At 42.6% G+C, this 17,473-nt stretch overlaps 2 protein-coding genes across 4 annotated transcripts in view; both read right to left on the bottom strand.

Annotated features, from left to right (window-relative positions):
• Window positions 1-2,699, bottom strand: part of LOC115650951 (membrane cofactor protein-like) — a 41,937-nt gene extending 39,238 nt beyond the window's left edge. Inside the window, exon 1 of the mRNA XM_030561670.1 lies at window positions 2,564-2,699. Within this exon, the coding sequence (XP_030417530.1) occupies window positions 2,564-2,663 (100 nt within the window). The 5' untranslated portion in view covers window positions 2,664-2,699. The remainder of the gene's footprint in view (window positions 1-2,563) is intronic.
• Window positions 2,700-6,350: 3,651 nt separating this feature from the next.
• LOC115650943 (complement receptor type 1-like) overlaps window positions 6,351-17,473 on the bottom strand; it is a 57,008-nt gene continuing 45,885 nt past the window's right edge. Inside the window, exons 35-40 of one of the 3 annotated variants that reach the window (XM_030561634.1) lie at window positions 16,896-17,078; window positions 16,145-16,327; window positions 11,777-11,806; window positions 9,594-9,669; window positions 8,311-8,392; window positions 6,351-7,157 (exon numbers count right to left, since the gene is read on the bottom strand). In XM_030561634.1, the coding sequence (XP_030417494.1) occupies window positions 8,335-8,392; window positions 9,594-9,669; window positions 11,777-11,806; window positions 16,145-16,327; window positions 16,896-17,078 (530 nt within the window). In that variant the 3' untranslated portion in view covers window positions 6,351-7,157; window positions 8,311-8,334. Of the gene's footprint in view, window positions 7,158-8,310; window positions 8,393-9,593; window positions 9,670-11,776; window positions 11,807-13,292; window positions 13,398-13,574; window positions 13,599-16,144; window positions 16,328-16,895; window positions 17,079-17,473 lie in introns of those variants that run through there. The other 2 variants (XM_030561635.1, XM_030561636.1) reach the window with 2 other exon arrangements.

Here is a 17,473-nt window from a genome sequence, read left to right as displayed (position 1 = left end):
GCACTTTTCCTCCAGGTGATAAAATTTTAGCAAAGAAATACAGGAAATTGTATATCAGTTAAAACAAAAGTCCCATGACAGTATGAGTTTTTGTACCACATAATACATTGAAATACATATTATTGTAGAAGAGACTCACTCCTGAAAAGTCTGTCTAGTTTATGAAGTTATGCAGATAAGATCCATCAAGCTTTCTTGAAGCTGTTCTACTTAATTAAGTATTAATTGGGACAAAAATAAAAGAGGAAAATTCTATGGGACAGTGGTTAGGCTACTCCCATGATACACTTAGAGTTGCTGGTTCAATTCCTTCCCACTCCTGAGAAGGGGACTGAGCTGGGAACTCCTTAGGTCTTTCCTCTTGCAGCTGCTCCAAGTAAATTAAATAGTAATTGGGCCAAACTAAAGACAAGAAGCCCTTTACACTACAGCCATTAGGCTACTCCCCTGGGAAACTCAGAGTTACTAGTTCAAGTCTGTCCTCTACCAGATGAGGACAAGGGGTTTAAGTAGGAGCTTCTTGCCTCTTGAAGCTGTTCCACTTCAATTAAATAGTAATTGGACCAACAAAAAAAAATTAGAATCCTCCTATAGCCCAGTGGGTTGGCTACTTACATAGAAAGTGGGAGAACCCAGTTCAAATCCTCCCTCGGCCTGTTAAGAAGAGGATTGGACAAGGATGGATCACCTCCCACATGAGGGGTAAGAGGCCCATTTAAATCCCCTCCTTTCTCAGGAGGCCCTTGTCTTTCTGGAAACAGAGGAGGTCTAAACAATGATCCCTCACCTCTCAGGTTCCCTTGGGTGCAGGGTCAGGGGGTGGTGTGGATGGAGGTGGGGGAGGAAAAGAGGTCCTTGGGAGGTGGGACACTCCTGTTCAAATCCCTTCATAAAGGAGGGGTTTGAACAGGGGTCTCCCACAGCCTGACCCATGGGGGGCAAAAGAGTGATCTGCATTTTTGTAACCCCAAGTCTTAGCTAATTAAAAGAAGAGCCTACAGTGAGAGATGCCAAGCTAAACCCCTTCTCCTCCTCCTCAGCAGGCAGAAAAAACTGAAGAGGCTACCCAATAGACTAGAGAAAGCTTCTCCTTCTTGCTTGGGCCCAATTAATATTTCATTTAAGCTCATATTGTCTTGTGACTACAAATTTTTGTTTTAACCAAAGTCAAAACAGTACAGAAAAATGCATAACATATATATTGCCTGCAAACTTGGTCAAAAATGTTTCTATGCGTTACAGCCGTTTTGGTGATTTTATGATTTTTTTTAGAAGGGATGCCCAATAACGTTTAAACGTGAAGAGATGCAGAAGAATTGCACCATTTCCAGCATCAACAGTCACCCTGGGGACGACCTTGCCTAATACAAGACTAACCTCATTATCTCTAGACCAGGCCTGCACAACATGGGGCCCGCATGGGCTCATTATGCGGCCCCCCGGGGGATGAGTAGGTGGGCTCACTGTGTGGCGGGTGAGGGAGGGGGGCTGAAGAGGCAGGAAGGCAGTGGCGGGGGATGAGGAGGTGAGCCAGGTGGGCGGGTGGCTGAGGAGGTGAGCGGGTGGACAGTGGTGAGGGCTGAATAGGTGAGCTGGGGGGTGGGGTGTGGAGGGCTGAGGAGGCAAGTGGGTGGGCAGTGGCAGGGGGTGAGTAGATGAGCCGGGGTCGGGGGTGTTGGGGGCTGAGGAGATGAGCGAGGAGTCAGTGGGGGACCTGTTCTACTGATGTGGTCTGGCTCCCATCCTCTCTCCAAGGGTTGCAGATGCCTGGAGGTACCTGCCTTCCATGCCTTCCTCATTCACATCTCATTCATTCAACAGCGCAATTGATTACAAAGATGGGGGAAGATCTTATTCTACTTCTAGCAAAAATACGTGTTTCTTTTACCTTAATTTAGACTACTTTAGGAGCCCACTATAACATATTACCAAGGTTCAATACCACTGTTTCGGTGGGGCAGCGCTGGGGAAGGAAGGTTTGTTTCCCGTGGCCGGTGGTGCTGGGGCGCGGGAGGGTTGGGGGAGCCGCGGTTCAGCCCTCAGCTGTTTTCTTTGGAGTAATATGGCCCTTTACGAGTTGTGCAGGCCTGCTCTAGATTGATTTCTTGCCTGCACATTTATACCTGCCTCTGGAAACTTCCACTACATTCATCTGAGGAAGTGGGTATTTACCCACGAAACCTCATGCTCCAATTCTTCTGTAAGTCTATAAGGTGCCACAGGGCTCTTTGTTGCCATTTACAGATCCAGACTAACAGACTTACCCCTCTGATACTAAGCCCCCTCCGTAAGCCTGGCTGGCAGAGACCTGTAGAATCACGTGACCTGTCAACCGCAGACAGGGTAACGGACCCCACTCCGCCGGGAACAGCCCCCGGCTGTCCCCGCCGGATTCGCTCCCCTCCTGCACCTGGGAACAGCTGGAGCCCCCCAGCCCCTGCTCCCCCCCGTCCCTGCTCCTCTCCCCGGCCAGCCCAGCGCAGGAAAAGGGAAGCCCGGGGGGCGGGGCTGGGAGCCCGGAAAGCGGGGGAGGGGGGAAGCACCCTTCGCCCCCGACACTCACCCAGCGCTCCCCGGGGAAGCAGCGCGAGCACCAGCAGCGCCGAGAGACGCGGAGCCCAGCTCGGCCGAAGCAGCTCCATGGCGGCGAGCCACCACCACATTCGAGGACCACACCCCGCCTCACACAGCGCATGTGCGGAACCCAACCGTCGCCGCTGCCGATTGGATGACGCTTGTGTAGGGCACTGGGCGCGCGTACCAGGACGTAGGGGGCAGCGGGCACGCGCTCGCGCTTTGCTGCTACAGCCGCAGCTAAAGGGGCAGGGGCAGGTCGCGGCTGCGCGTGCAGCGTTAGCGCGAGACGGTTCGGCCACCCCAGCCGGGAAGCGCTCAGGCCGCTTGCTCCGGGGGAGCCTGCGGCGAAGCTCGCCCAGCAAAGGCCACGCTGTGCCCCCAGCTCCGCTCTGCGGCGACCAAGCGGGGAGCGCAGCGTTCAGCCTCCGGCTGCGGGGAGGGAGAAGCAAAAACGCTCCCGATGGATTCGGGCCCGAGAGCTGCTTTTTGGTGCTGGCAACCGCTGCAGTTTCATACCCGAGCTTTGTTTCTCAGCCTTGCTGCGTGCTAGGAAAGCGCTGCTCGCAGGCGCATCTCTCATCTAATTTGTGTTACTGCTCAATGGCCCAGGCACATCAGAATAAAGGGGGAGTTAATTCCCACCCGCCCCTTTATCGTCACAGCGCTTGTAGGGGGTTTAATCATTGTCTGTGGGTGGGACAAGGCCCCTCTCAGTGCTCGGGTGATGGCTAGAGCCAGGTCATCCTAGGAAAACCGTTGTTTAGTCCTAGTCGAAAAGCAGAGAGAGCAACATTTGCTCCAATAAGTGATGCTGCTTAAAAGCTTGCTACTAAATGTTACACTAGATTTGTATGAGCACCTAGACCCCACTGGAGAGCAGAGTCCCATGGCTGTAGGCCAGTGATCCTCTGCTTCAGGCTTTTGAGTTACAACTGGCTCTTACTGTGTCAAGTGCAGCTCTTTGCAGCATAATGAATCAGGCTGCTCACTGTGTTAATAGTTGATAACATTTTTGTAAGTGGTCAGTCATCTTGTGGTGAAAATATTTAAAAAGTAAATTTTTTGTCATACCGTTTTAATATGAATAAATAGTGCTCTAGTAAATGAAACCATGAATTCACATTACGAGGGCTCTTTTGGATAATGGTAATTGCTAATTTGCCTCCTCAACCACTGATGTCTTGAGTATCACTGCTCTAAGCACTGAACATAAGCCCAGTGAGAGACTTTTTCATCTGTTTCTCTTCCTTTCCCTACCCTTAACCACCCCTTCTCCTCTTGTCCCAACTCTAACCACAACACTTAATTTGTGAGTTTGGTTGTAGTAGAGCTACTATACTGAAACCACTTCTTTAGTTTTACTTATCAGAATGCTTGTCAACTATAAGTCTCTCTGGCTTGTTCCAAGCAGTTTTTATAGTCTTAACTGTATTAGTTATTGAAAATGGGCTGAAAGATGGAGTGTCACCGTCATTCAGGAAATAAGTAATGAGGCTTTATAGTTCCTTCTTAAAAACTAATGCATATTGAAGTACATAGAAAAATGCTTGAGAGATGCTTAGCTGACTTACCATCCCAGTGAACAGCTGGAAGGTGTGAAGCCAGATTTAAAAAAAAAAAAAAGGGGGGGGGGAGAAAGGTGAACAGACTAATGCACTTGTCTGTCTGTCTGTCCAGAACAAGCCTGTCACTTCATCCATTTTCTCCACAATTTAACCTAAATGTAGGTCACTGCACAGTTGTTGGATCTTTTCAAACTACACTGCATTTACAATGATACTTTTCACCAATGCTGACCCATACTTGAGCTTAATACCCTTTCAAGATGTTGAAGAAAATCTTTGCCTTATTGACTATGGGCTCCATATTTAATAGCCGAAGACTTAAAGAGTAAAAGGCTCTTTTGTCTAGAGACTCTCACCCATTGCCTGATGACATTTCTATGCAGCATGTCTTAGTCTGTGAGCTTTTCAGTGTAGAGACCTATTTCACTTGCCAAAAGCCTCACAAAAACCTAGAGCACTGTGTAAACGCCACAGGAACAGTAAGATCTGAAGTATATCCAGATGTTTGTAAAATGTATGATGCACTTTAGAGTTCTTAATTGTTGCTTATATAAAACAATGCACATTCTTTGGAGACCCTGCATTAACCATAGAAATAAAAGGTTGCATATTGAAGGCCAAAGCTTGAGCCCAGTGAAATCAATGGGAGTTTTGCTAGTAACTCCACTGGGACCAGCACTTAGACTTAAATCTACTGTTTCTGGTTTCATCTGGCAGCTTCTGGGTTTCATTTTTGAATCATTAAAAATATGTCACTTAGGGATTGCCTGTGTGAGGAAACTGATTATTCTGCTACAGCTATGCCAACTTTTGGTATAATTCCCTTATGGACACTCATTATGGAAGAATCCTCTTATTTCAAAATAATTACTTTGAAAGTGAACAATTATTCTAGAATAAAGTCACTTTTATTCCAGAATAGAGTGCCCACATGAGGGAATTATACTGGAGTACAAGTGTTCCAGAACAACTATTCTGCTTTAGTTATATCAGTTGATAGAGAAAATAGCCCCCCCCTCCCTTGTTAATTCAGAGTTTCAGAATAAGAATAACCTATACCCCCTCGACCTTTCAGGCCCAAAGCCTTTAGCACAAAACTATGCTAAATAAAAGCAAGAATTACAAACTTCTGCTAAAATTGTTTATCAGCATACTGAGCACTGGGACATAAAGAAACTGGGTTGTGAAGAAACTAGATATGAAGAAATGGCGTATGACACACTGACAAAAGAGGAACTGGGAGGAGGACAGGAGGTCTCTTGGGGGCCAGCTCAGCTTTAGGCAAGTATAGTATGGCAAATATTGCTTATTTAGGTAACTGTAAGGAGGGGTCACAGAATGACCAGTGCAATCACTGCCAGAACACATGTTGAAATAGCTTGCTGATTTGCAATATTTTATGCCAGTTACGGTAAAATATTAATCTTAATCTGCAGTGTTAACAATATTAACCCAAATATGGGCATGCTTATATGTGATGTTTTGCGGTTTTAACCTTTATAAGCTTGGTGAAAATTGTAAAGGGCAGAGCAGCCTACCTCTTGCGTGGGATTACACTGTCTCTCCCTGTATGCATACTTGTAATCTAGTAGTCTTGTTATAGCAATAAAGGTGCCTCAGGCTGTCTGATACAAAACCAACCGTGTGGTCAATTTTCCACAACACAGTCAATTTTCCCATGTAGAAAAGCTATTAGGCTACTTACCACTATCACACAACCCCACTATCATTGTTACAAGTCTCCTGGTAGCACAAGAGGCCTGGAGTTGACATGTGGTTTGTGAATCTGCCCGTTCTTAACCCTGGATCAAGGACAAAATGAGTCATATCTTTGTACTGCAACTGGCATTCACAAATGCCTTCAATCAATGTATAAGTGAGAGATTATTTTACTGCAAGATCAGTCCCTTTACCTGGTTTAAAGGAGGCATTTGCTTCTTTGTGTGCAGGTTCTTTTAATTGTAGTTCAGATTAAAAATTCAGTGTAGGAACCTCTGCTCAAAAATATGGCAAGGTCTCCAAAGATGGAGGCATCATCAGTATCTTGAATCACAAGATTATCAAAATTGTTTTTTAAAATGTGTTGCTGTAAATTCACAAATCTCCTTTCTAAACAAATATTTTCCCTCTTACAGTAGTATTATAAATTCCAAACATTTTAAAGAAAGCTTTTGATTTAAAATCAGTATTAAAACATTTAATCTGTAGTTTCATGCCTATTAAGTCATTTTAAAGTAAGTGATCCAAGAAGAAAAAATTAAACATTGAAGACAAAATTTCATCCTAGTCTTATTTTTAGAGGGGTTAAAAATTACAACGGGTTGTAAAAGTTGATTGTGTCTCTACTATAAAGGTGAAGGACATTAAGTGCTGTGTCTTTGAAGAGCAAGTAAAACTAAAAAGATACAGGGTTGGCAGTCATGAAGCACTCTTATAAAATCCACGAACCCCTCAAAATTAAAGGTTCCTTTCTCACACACACAAGCTTCCCAAACTTTTCAAGACAACCGCTGTGGCAGTCAACGAAGCATACTCAGGAGGAAGTTCAGGGTCCTGTGCTTGCAGTTTCTGATCAAGGCAGGCTCAGCGGCCCTTGTGTCTTCTCCTCCTCCAGGTGACAGATTGCTTAGTCAACTGCTCAGAAACACGAATTTCCATGAAAGGGAAAGAAGGCCAGAGCATAATCTGAGGAGTAAGCATCCTTGATGCTGCAGCATCTCTTGTTCATTTCAGAAGTCTGCATGCAAGACATTTACATGGACAAACAGCAGGAGGGTATGAAGGAGGCCTAAAAGCTACAGTCTGGTGCTGTGTAAAGTTGATCTTAATGAACGAAACTGCTATAAGCATCTAATGGAAGCAGCTGCAGTAATAACGTCACAATATGTTATGACTTTGCATTTTCCCCTAGGGAACTTCGTTGCAACAAGGTAAATTACCCACAAAGACGGTGAAGGAAATGCTTCCGTGTTCTCCAGGCAAAATACTCAACCATGATGAGAAGCAGTTTCCTGCCTGCAGAAAAGGATACACCAATGTTAAAATAAAACTAGGTTCTTCTATGCTCCTACCAATGTTTAGAAACATTTTATTGCAATTTTATTATTTTCACTTGGACAAAAAGTAATCTTTTTGAAAATCTTACATTTCCCGGGGAAAGATTCTCAGATCAGCCTACTTTTTAAAAAAATCCAATTTACAACAAGTCAAAATAAATAGCACATTGTAAACTTGTTCATGTCAGACTGTATTTCATGCTGTTTAATGCACAACCATGAGGTGGTAGGTATGAATGAAGTATAAAAGCAGATAGCTGTTGGAGCCATTATGTTAAGTGTCAGCATTCTAAAGAGAAGCAACACCAGCAAAAGTCAGTTTGCATTATGAACAGTGACAGCTACAGGACTAAATGCAGATTAAACTGTAAGCAGAGCAGCCACCACAACACACATTTAAACAGACAGACCCAAAGAACTGTTTGAGCCTTCTTCTAGTGTGGTTAGAATAAGTTGTATAGAGAATAGATTCCCCTACAACTTTACAAACAAAACATGGTTTCAAAGCTAGGTAACATTTGACCCATGATTTCCATCTTCCTTTGTACTAGATGGAAACATAATTATATGCAAGTAATGCTTCAGAACTGATTCTGTTCTAGCTTCCAAAAAAGAGGTATGACATTGTAGCAAATGAGATCACATTTGCTACAAACAAAAGCTCAGGCAAACCAGAAGTGTTTGTCATTACAACAGGCACTATTTTTATTCAATCACCAGAGGAGCAAGAAGATTGGGAGAAAAGTAGTCATTTTCCATTCAACATACAGTGTCTTTGCATTAGAGCAGTAATCTCTATGGTTCAGGAGCCAAATTAACAATCATCATTACCCGAAGGAGCCACAGTAGTATAAAATTGATATTATTCTCACAGCAAGTAAGTTAATAACTCAGTGCAAGTTGGTAACTGGCTAACATACTAAAAGCATCCAGACTGGTTGATAACTTTTAATATATGCTGCAAAAAACTACAGAAGACACAGTAAAGAGCCACTTACAACTCTCAAGCCTCAGTCTGAGTATCACTGCATTAGAGTAAGTTAGAGCTGACATCATTCACCACAATTTTGACATTTTTATATTGAAGAAGGTGATTTAAAATAAGCCCATACCTGCTATGGTGCAAATGAATTTTTTTATTCAGTTATGTGGGCCAAAGGTATCTGGTACTTGTTTTCATGTGTATAGTAATAGCTGAACAGAGGAGAGGAAAAATAAATTACATTTTCAAAGGAAAACTCTAATTTAGTTTCTTTTAAAAGGAGAGACAAAGTAAATTTATATTTAGCCTCAAAATTAATTCCAGATTTTTATGGCTGTTGAAGTTTGAAAAGTTGATCTGAAGATATTTGAGGTCTCACTGATAACATCAGAGGACACCAAGATTAATTAATTTACCAAGACAAAAGATGAGGAGGGTTCTGATATTAAAGCCTTCTGATATAAGAGGGCTGGTAGGAGTAGGGAGGGAAATCTTCATTGAAAGGTGATATGCAAAATAGGAAAAAATAGGGCTTGTTCCACTTTAATGCTGTTTTGTTACATGGCCAAACAGCCTCAATGGTTTTATTACTAGAAATTCAGTTATTGGCTACTAGAGAAATAAAAAGGCTACTGCAGGACATCACAAGAAACTGAACATAAAGCAAGTGAGAGAGTGGAAAGGATTTTGGACCAGACTGTTTATGACACTTTGTTTACACTATTTAAGTCTATTGTCTGACAGTTTGGAGAAGGGAGAGAAAGGGGTTTGGGTTTTTTTTATGTAATTTTTAAACACCTTCTGCCCCTGCAATTCAAGTTTGAGGGCTCACAATACACATTCTCAAAACTACTTCCATTCCTAGTCCCAGAAAGTCTTCAACAAAACCTGAGAGAACCATGTTACGTTGCTGATATTTCAAAAGGTAAAAAAGAAGCAGGGGAAAATGGAAAAAAAAACCCTTTACATCCTTTTTCTCTTTTCAAATGTTAGTATATTACAGAGATGTGCCCCCCACCCCGCACCCAAAAAAATCCTTTTGGATGTAAAGGGGAAAAATTCATCATGAGCCATATTTCTTTGTATCATGCCAATATCCTGGTGACAGAAAATAATGTTTTGGGTTTATTTTTGTAAAAATACATTATAATAATGCTTCTTCCAGAGCAAAGAGACTAGGAGGGAGAGAAGTTTTAAATGTTATGTATAAAGATTGGTATGTGAAAAACACTAAACTATCACGACCCGCAGACTCACAAAATTACGCTAGTGATTACCTATTTCTTTTGTCCCATTGTTGTATATGGAGATCATGATTCTTTTAATGAAATGTTTGGCCAGCATTAAACAGTGGAACCAAAGAACAGTTCATACACATATTGAAATGAATGGAAATTTAGAAAAATCCCTCACCCTGCATTCTGCTTAGACATAATCTTCCACATAATTCTGGTAACCAGGAGAAGCAGCAGCACACCACCTGCGATCCCTGAGACAACAAGGAGAGAACTGAATTAGTCTGACAAATGGGCTTATGAAACACAGAAATACTATTATTGGCCTTTGCAGATTTTTAATTAACTCACAAAATCCCAAACAAAGTTAACAGGTGACGACATTCCTCTATCTGTACCTCAATTTCACACATACAGAATGGGAAGAGACTGTCTAGGAAGGAATACGGCAGAAAGGGATATAGGAGTTATAGTGGACCACAAGCTAAATATGAGACAACAGTGTGATGCTGTTGCAAAAAAAGCAAACAAGATTCTGGGATGCATTAACAGGTGTGTTGTGAGCAAGGCACGAGAAGTCTACTCTGTGCTGGTTAGGCCTCAACTGGAGGATTGTGACCAGTTCTGGGTCCCGCATTTCAAGAAAGATTTGGAGATGGTCCAGAGAAGAGCAAGAAGAATGATTAAAGGTCTTGAGAACATGACCTACGAAGGAAGGCTGAAAGAATTGGGTTTGTTTAGTTTGGAAAAGAGAAGACTGACAGGGGACATGATAGCAGTTTTCAGGTATCTAAAAGGGTGTCATAAGGAGGAGGGAGAAAACCTGTTCACGTTAGCCTCTAAGGATAGAACAAGAAGCAATGGGCTTAAACTGCAGCAAGGGAGGTTTAGGTTGGACATTAGGAAAAAGTTCCTAACTGTCAGGGTGGTTTAACACTGGAACAAACTGCCTAGGGAGGCTGTGGAATCTCCATCTCTGGAGATATTTAAGAGTAGGTTAGATAAATGTCTATCTGGGATGGTCTAGATAATATTTGGTCCTGCCATGAGGGCAGGGGACTGGACTCGATGACCTCTTGAGGTCCCTTCCAGTCCTAGAATCTATGAATCTATAAGGGTTTCTGACTCCTGAGTTATTGTCTGTGTTTACAAAATTAACATTTCATATTGTACCCTTCTCAGGTTTAGATATTTAGGCAAAAACATAAAATTACTGCATTCAACAAGTTCACTGTGAATAAGACTATCTATTAGTGTTTAAATATAATATGTGGATTCATAGTGGCACAAACAAAGGATTTACACCATACACAAATAGGTCACCATTCACATCCCATTGTCTAAAACAGGGGTCGGCAACCTTTCAGAAGTGGTGTGCCAAGTCTTCATTTATTCACTCTAATTTAAGGTTTCGTGTGCCAGTAATACATTTTAATGTTTTTAGAAGGTCTCTTTCTATAAATCTATAATATATAACTAAACTATTGTTGTATATAAAAGTAAATAAGGTTTTTAAAATGTTTAAGAAGCTTAATTTAAAATTAAATTAAAATGCAGAGCTCCCCGGACAAGTGGTCAGGACCCGGGCAGTGTGAGTACCACTGAAAATCAGCTCGCATGTCGCCTTCGGCACACGTGCCATAGGTTGCCTACCCCTGGTCTAAAACCTAGAGCTCTTTAGACTGCTTGAAATGAGGAGATCAACTATGTTCAAGTATATGAAAAACCCAAGCTACTGTGCTGCTGTAGCACATTAGTGTAGACGCTACCTATCCCATTTGCGTAAGTAATTTACCTCCCCAAAAGGTGGTGGCCAGGTCAATAGCAGAATTCTTCCATTGATCTTGCACTGTCTATGCAGGGATGTAGGTCGGCTTACCAACTCCATTCAGGTGTGGATTTTTCACACCCCTTACTGACAGTGAAACTGAACTAATATTTTAGTGTAGACCAGACCTGAGCCAGGTGCTCTAGAGGAAGCCCTACAGTAAAACTGAAGAATGCTAACAAAGCTGACAAAAATCTTAGGCCAAGTGGCTTTGGTGCATACGGTTTTTGGACATAAAATAGTTGCTGCGTTCAAGACAATGTAATCTCAAGCCTTAGGGAACTCCACCAGGAAGTGAGGTTTTTTAAAAGAGTCTGATTATGGAGGTTCTGTACTTTTCCTGGTTCACATGTAGTCTTGTGGAGAAGCAAAGATTTGAAAGCTGGGAAACTGACTCCATAAAGAAGGTTCAGAAACAATGGACCAGATGTTCAACTAGGGTAAATCAGCATAGCTCCACTGAAGTCAGTGGAGCTATTTCTATCTACCCCATCTGTGACTCTAACCCCAAGTCTTTGTAGTAAACTACTTACCAAGCACTACTGAGATGAAGTTATAGGAACCTAGAATGGGAGGGAGAAGGGAGAAAAAAAATTGAACTACTATAATATGAAAGAGGAATCACAGCCATATGATTTCTTCAAAAATATTTATCCAAACATTTTCTGTATTTCAGGCATGTTACAGATTTTATTGGTGAGAACTAGAAAGCAACATTTATGAAAAGTCCTCCCCAGATTGCCAGCTATATAGAAAGGCCCTTGCAACTTTTAAAGGGAGGTAAACCACTGTAACCCAATTACCTCTTCCAGCACAGGAGACAGCTCAGCACTGTATTGAGTGGCTGAGCAAGAAAGAAGCTCTTTCAGTTCACCTGCTAAATTAACCACATATCAACTGTGAGGGCCTTGGGAGCACGTCACACACCCACTGAATTAAGCTGACGGGACAAAGCTGTTGCTTAGAGAACTGCCTTTTACTGATAGGGAGAAAATGTTAAGTAGAGAATAAGGCATATTTTGAAAACTGCAACCTAAACACAGTGAGTTTTACACAGAATAACATAACTATTGTGAAAAGCTCCCTTAGAGAGCCAATCAGCACAACAAGACAAAAGCCATGGTAACACTGATTGGGTCTCTACATAGTCAAAACACTCAAAACATATTAGGACATCATATTATATTTTAGACACGCCTCAAGTTGAGAGAATTTGCTTTTTACCTTTCCATATTTAGGTCCCGTCTACACACAAAATTCACAGTGGTTTAAGTTAAATAAGACGTTATATCAATTTAGTTAACCGGGTGCAAGCCTCTGCGTGAATACACTTATCTGTTTGAAAATTCTTATATTAGTTTAGCTTGCATTCATAATTTAGAGGTGCAGGCTAAACTGATATAAGCCAAGTAGGAATTGCTTTGAGTGCCCACACACAAAGTTAAACAAGTATGATTAAATCTGCTTTAAAAAAAAATAGCATCTTTAGTTAAGCCCTTGCAACTATGTGGGGAGACCAGGTATTAGTCTTTTCATTGTACATGTCATGAAACAACTGATGCAGATATATTCAGGAGACATATACTCACTGAGTTCATTTTGGGTACCAGTATAACTTTGTTGAAATAAACATTTGAAAACCTTACATACAATCTGTTTTCTATCCTAGATAGATACTGTCTATGCAGCCAAAGAAACATTTTACCTTGTCTGCACACAAACTTGCACCGGTTTAACTAAATCAGGTTTTAAAAAAGACCTGTCTAGTGTTGGAAATCTCTGTGTAAAGCAGGCCTCAGAAAAGACAGGGATTTGTGTTGCAGATTCTAGAAAGGGCAAATCTCATTTCAACCTCTATTTTCATTTGACCACTAGATGGAAACCTAACACAGGGAATAAAAATGAAATAGTCACCATCTACTGTTAAGCTTGCTACAGTCTCATCACAGCAAAGACTTAACTCACGAGCATGAATTTTTCCCATTTATTCTATACATACTGGGACTACAGACTGGCACAGGGGGATCCCAGGTAAAGTCATGTTGGCACTGTATCAGACTGCTGCCTTCCAACACATAACCGTTGTCACATTCCAGAGTAACATAAGTTCCAAATCGATATGTAGTTCCCACTACTGCCTTCTTGAACTTAGAATCATAGACTATTAGGGTTAGAAGGGACCTCAGGAGGTCATCTAGTCCAACCCCCTGCTCCAAGCAGGACCAATTCCCAGATTTTTACCCCAGTTCCCTTAATGGCCCCCTCAGGGATTGAACTCGCAACCCTGGGTTTAGTAGGCCAATGCTCAAACCCCTGAGCTATCCCTCCCCCCTTCTGGGAATGCACATCTGATCTCTGAAATAAAGGGCAGCAAAAACAATGTTTCAAGAAGAGGAGGCATGTAAGTTGCAGAAGATGAAATTGCAGGGTTTTTTTAAGGTGTAGTCAGGGCCATCCCTAGAGGGGTGGGACTGACTGTGCTGGGCCAATCGCATCAGCCTGCGGAGCCCAACAGAGTACCGTGCCAGGACCAGTCACCCTGATTCGCCGTACCCAAGGGACGGCTCTGGGTGTAGTTATATTCACTTATAAAAGTGACAAGAACCAACATGTAATCCTATTACTGTACCAAGGTGTAATTTGCTGCCTTGTCGCTGGAGGAATGTAGACATACAGGGCAAAATCCTGGCCCACTGAAGTCAGTGGGAGTTTTACCAGGATTTCAATTCATAGTCTGTTTCAGTCTTTAGTTTTTATGCACTAGCTCAGTACTGTGTTGAAGCAGAAGAAAGATGTCAAGCTCCTCAAGGCAGGCAACTGCTATTTTATTTTTAGCTGGTTTGCAGGGAAAAACCTATTAAGTCATTTCTGTTCTTAATGTTTTGTAGAACAGCGCAAGCATGACAGGACTAAATCAGAAAGGCTAAGGAACAAAATGGATTACACACAGCAAGGGACATAAAAGGGACTAAGAAGAGGTTCTTTAAATATATTAGGAGCAAGGAGAAAGACAACGGAAATTGTAGGTCATCTAGATACTGGGGAAAGAGAACTAATTGATGACATCAAGAAGGTTCAGGTATTTAAGGCGTATTTTGCTTCAGTCTTCATTGAAAGGTTAATGGTGACCCAGATACTGAATGTTAACAAGAAGGAAGGAAGGAAGGAAGACAAGCCAAAACAGGGGAAGAATAGGAGAAAGAACATTTGGATAAGTTTCATGCATTCAAGTCAGCGGGACCTGATGAAATTAATACTAGAGTAATTAAGGAACTAGCAGAAGCACTCTCAGAAATATTAGTAACTATAGTCAAGAAGTTATGAAGGATGGGCAAAGTCCTAGAGGTCTGGAAGGGGCAAACACAGTACCTGTCATTAAAAGGGGGAACAAAAAGGACCCTGGGAATTATATACCAATCAGCCTAACTTCGATATCTGGAAAAGATACTGAAATATTAAACAATATATAATTACCTAGAGAATAACAGGATTATAAGGACTAGCTCTCATGGATTTGCCAAGAACAAATCATACCAACCAACCTACTTTCCTTCTTTAACAGGGTTACTGGCCTAGTAGATAGGTGGGAAGAAGTAAACGTGATGTATCTTGATTTTAGTAAGGCTTCTCACATAGTCCTATCTTTTTCTTTTTGAGCCCCCCCACCCCCCAAACATGCTATAAAAACTCCATGGCCCACCTGTGCCACAACAATTGGTTTTCTGCATATAAAAGCCAGGGCTGGCGTTAAGTAGAAAGCAGGACACTGCCCAGGGCCCCAAGTCACAAAGACGCCCGAACAAAGCTAAGTTGTTCAGGCTTTAACTTCAGCTCCCAGTGGTGGGGCTCAGGGCCTCAAGCAGCAGGGCTTCAGCTTTCTGCCCTGGGCCCTAGTGATTCTAACACTGGTCCTGCTTGGTGAACTTCCTGAAACCTGTTTGAGGCCCCTTTAGGGGCCCGGGACCCCTGGTTGAGAACCACTGCTATATGACATTTTCAATAACAAACCATGGAAACGTGGTCTAGATTAATTTACTATAAGGTGGGTTCAAAACTAGCTGAAAGACCGTACTCAAAGAGTAGTTATCAATGGTTTGCTGTCAAACTGGGAGGGCGTATCTAGTGGCATCCTGCAGGGCTCAGTGTGCTGGGTCTGGCACTAATCAATATTTTCATTAATGAGTGGGATAATAGAATGGAGAGTATGCGTATAAAATGTGCAGATGACACCAACTTGGGAGGGGTGAAAGCATTTTGGAGGACAGGATTAGAATTTAAAATGACCTTGACAAACTTGAGAATTGGTCTGAAATCAACAAGATGAGATTCAAGAAAGACAATTGCCAAGTACTTCACTGCAAAAGGAAACATCAAATACACAACTACAAAATGTGGAGTAACTGGCTAAGTGGTAGTAATGCTGAAAAGAATTCGGGGTAATAGTAGATCGCAGATAGAATATGAGATCCACAGACTCATTTTCAGTTGAGCCTTACAGCAGTGAGGCAAACACACAGCGGGGTAAAGTTTACTACCTACCTTCCCTTACATAGATTTACATCCCCCCAAACACTTTTAACTTCATTTTCGTTAGTATTTCTACACTATTCCATCTTCCTGCTGACACTTTTATAAATCCTTTCAACAGCAACCTCATCCGGCAGTGCTCAGAGAGCCGTGCTCTCCACTGGCATCAGAGCACAAGTTCCATTGAAGTCAACTGAGCTTCTTGTGCAAGCAGTGATTATAGCCCTGTGTGTCTCCCTGCGGGATCTGTTCCCAGCTGTGAATTTTGTTACATTAGCTGGTGTGTCTGAACATTCTCTCTCTCATTTTAAATCCAGCTGGGTGACTGACACACCTACAACCAAAGGGAAGAAGCCAACCGAAAATCCATTCACCTTCACATAGAGGAGAAGGGAGGCTCCACGTTCCAGATGTGGTACAATAGATCGAAGCCTCTCCACGGAGGGCGTAGCCAGGTTCACAGCTGTAGTTCACATATGTTCCACTGGGGAAAGCTGCCAATGGCTTGGCATTGTGCTTCCCTTTGACAATGAATGGAGGTGGGGGACACGGCAACGCTAATGGGGGAGAGGAGAAGAAGAATATTTCAGTGAAAATCTGAATCCTGTTCAAGCAGAGCTTAAAATAGGAGCAGAATGCGGGAAAGCCCAGGATGCACGAGTTATATCAAACCTTCCATTGCACCAGTGATGCAACACATACAAAAAAGATTAAATATCACCTACCTTGATTCACCCTTCACCCTGAAACTCAGATTTTCCCAATCTGCTACTTTTCTGTTCCTACAAATTTCCCTTGAGTCCCTTAAAAATCCAGAATAGAATTTGTTGAGAGGGGGATGAGTTTTGTTGATTTGTGTTTCTATTCACACCTTTAGGACGCTCAGTGAGACAGACCATTGCCAGATCTTCGTCAGGAGGGCAGAGCAGGATGCAGGGGATCAACTATCACAGTGACAAGCACAGTCAAGAGATAAGGGGGTAGGTGGATATTTGTATTTTCCCCATTCACAGCTGAAAATTGATCCCAGGATTCAATGGAAGTTTATTTTTTAGCCTCCAGGTATAACCCTACCAGATGTTGATCATCTCAGTCACCCTGCAGTCAACCCTGATTCACACTTACCCTGTATGCAGACCGGAACAGGAAGATCCCAGGTTCTGTCATCTCGGCACTGAATCTGATGGCTGCCAATCAGGGTGTAGCCAGGATCACATTCAAACCTAACAGTATCCCTGGGTCTATAGACAGGTCCACGTCCAGCTACTTTTCTTCCATTCTGGATTTCTGGGGCAATGCAGAGAACTTCTGAAATTGAAAAGGTGCAGATGGTGTCAGTCTGTCTGGCAAGCAGTGCTATTCAGTGGGCACTTGGTATCTGTGCTCTGCACTGGCTGCCTACCAGTTTCTGGGGAGAGTTGATCATGTTGCTTTTAACCTCTAACATGCAAACGCTTTAGTGCTAGCCTGCCTAATACCACATCCCAGGGGTACCGTACTGTTCTTCTCGTGGTGAACAGAGGCCCTACATGGATCCCTCTCAGTGACAGAGATCAGGGCTGGTGGGAGAGCTCCCTGTGAGGGACCTTCAATTTGGTGCCTACTCCTTGCACTTCGTGTTAAACAGTACAGGCCTGTTTGCCTTTAGGACACACACTGCAAATCTTTCCTGATCGCTCAGCATGTAGCAAGGGAAGAGATTG

Source organism: Gopherus evgoodei, chromosome 4 (genome assembly GCF_007399415.2).
Source record: "Gopherus evgoodei ecotype Sinaloan lineage chromosome 4, rGopEvg1_v1.p, whole genome shotgun sequence".
NCBI classification, from domain to species: Eukaryota; Metazoa; Chordata; order Testudines; family Testudinidae; genus Gopherus; species Gopherus evgoodei.
The sequence above is the reverse complement of the archived record's forward strand: the minus strand, read 5'-3'. Positions and strand labels throughout refer to the sequence as shown.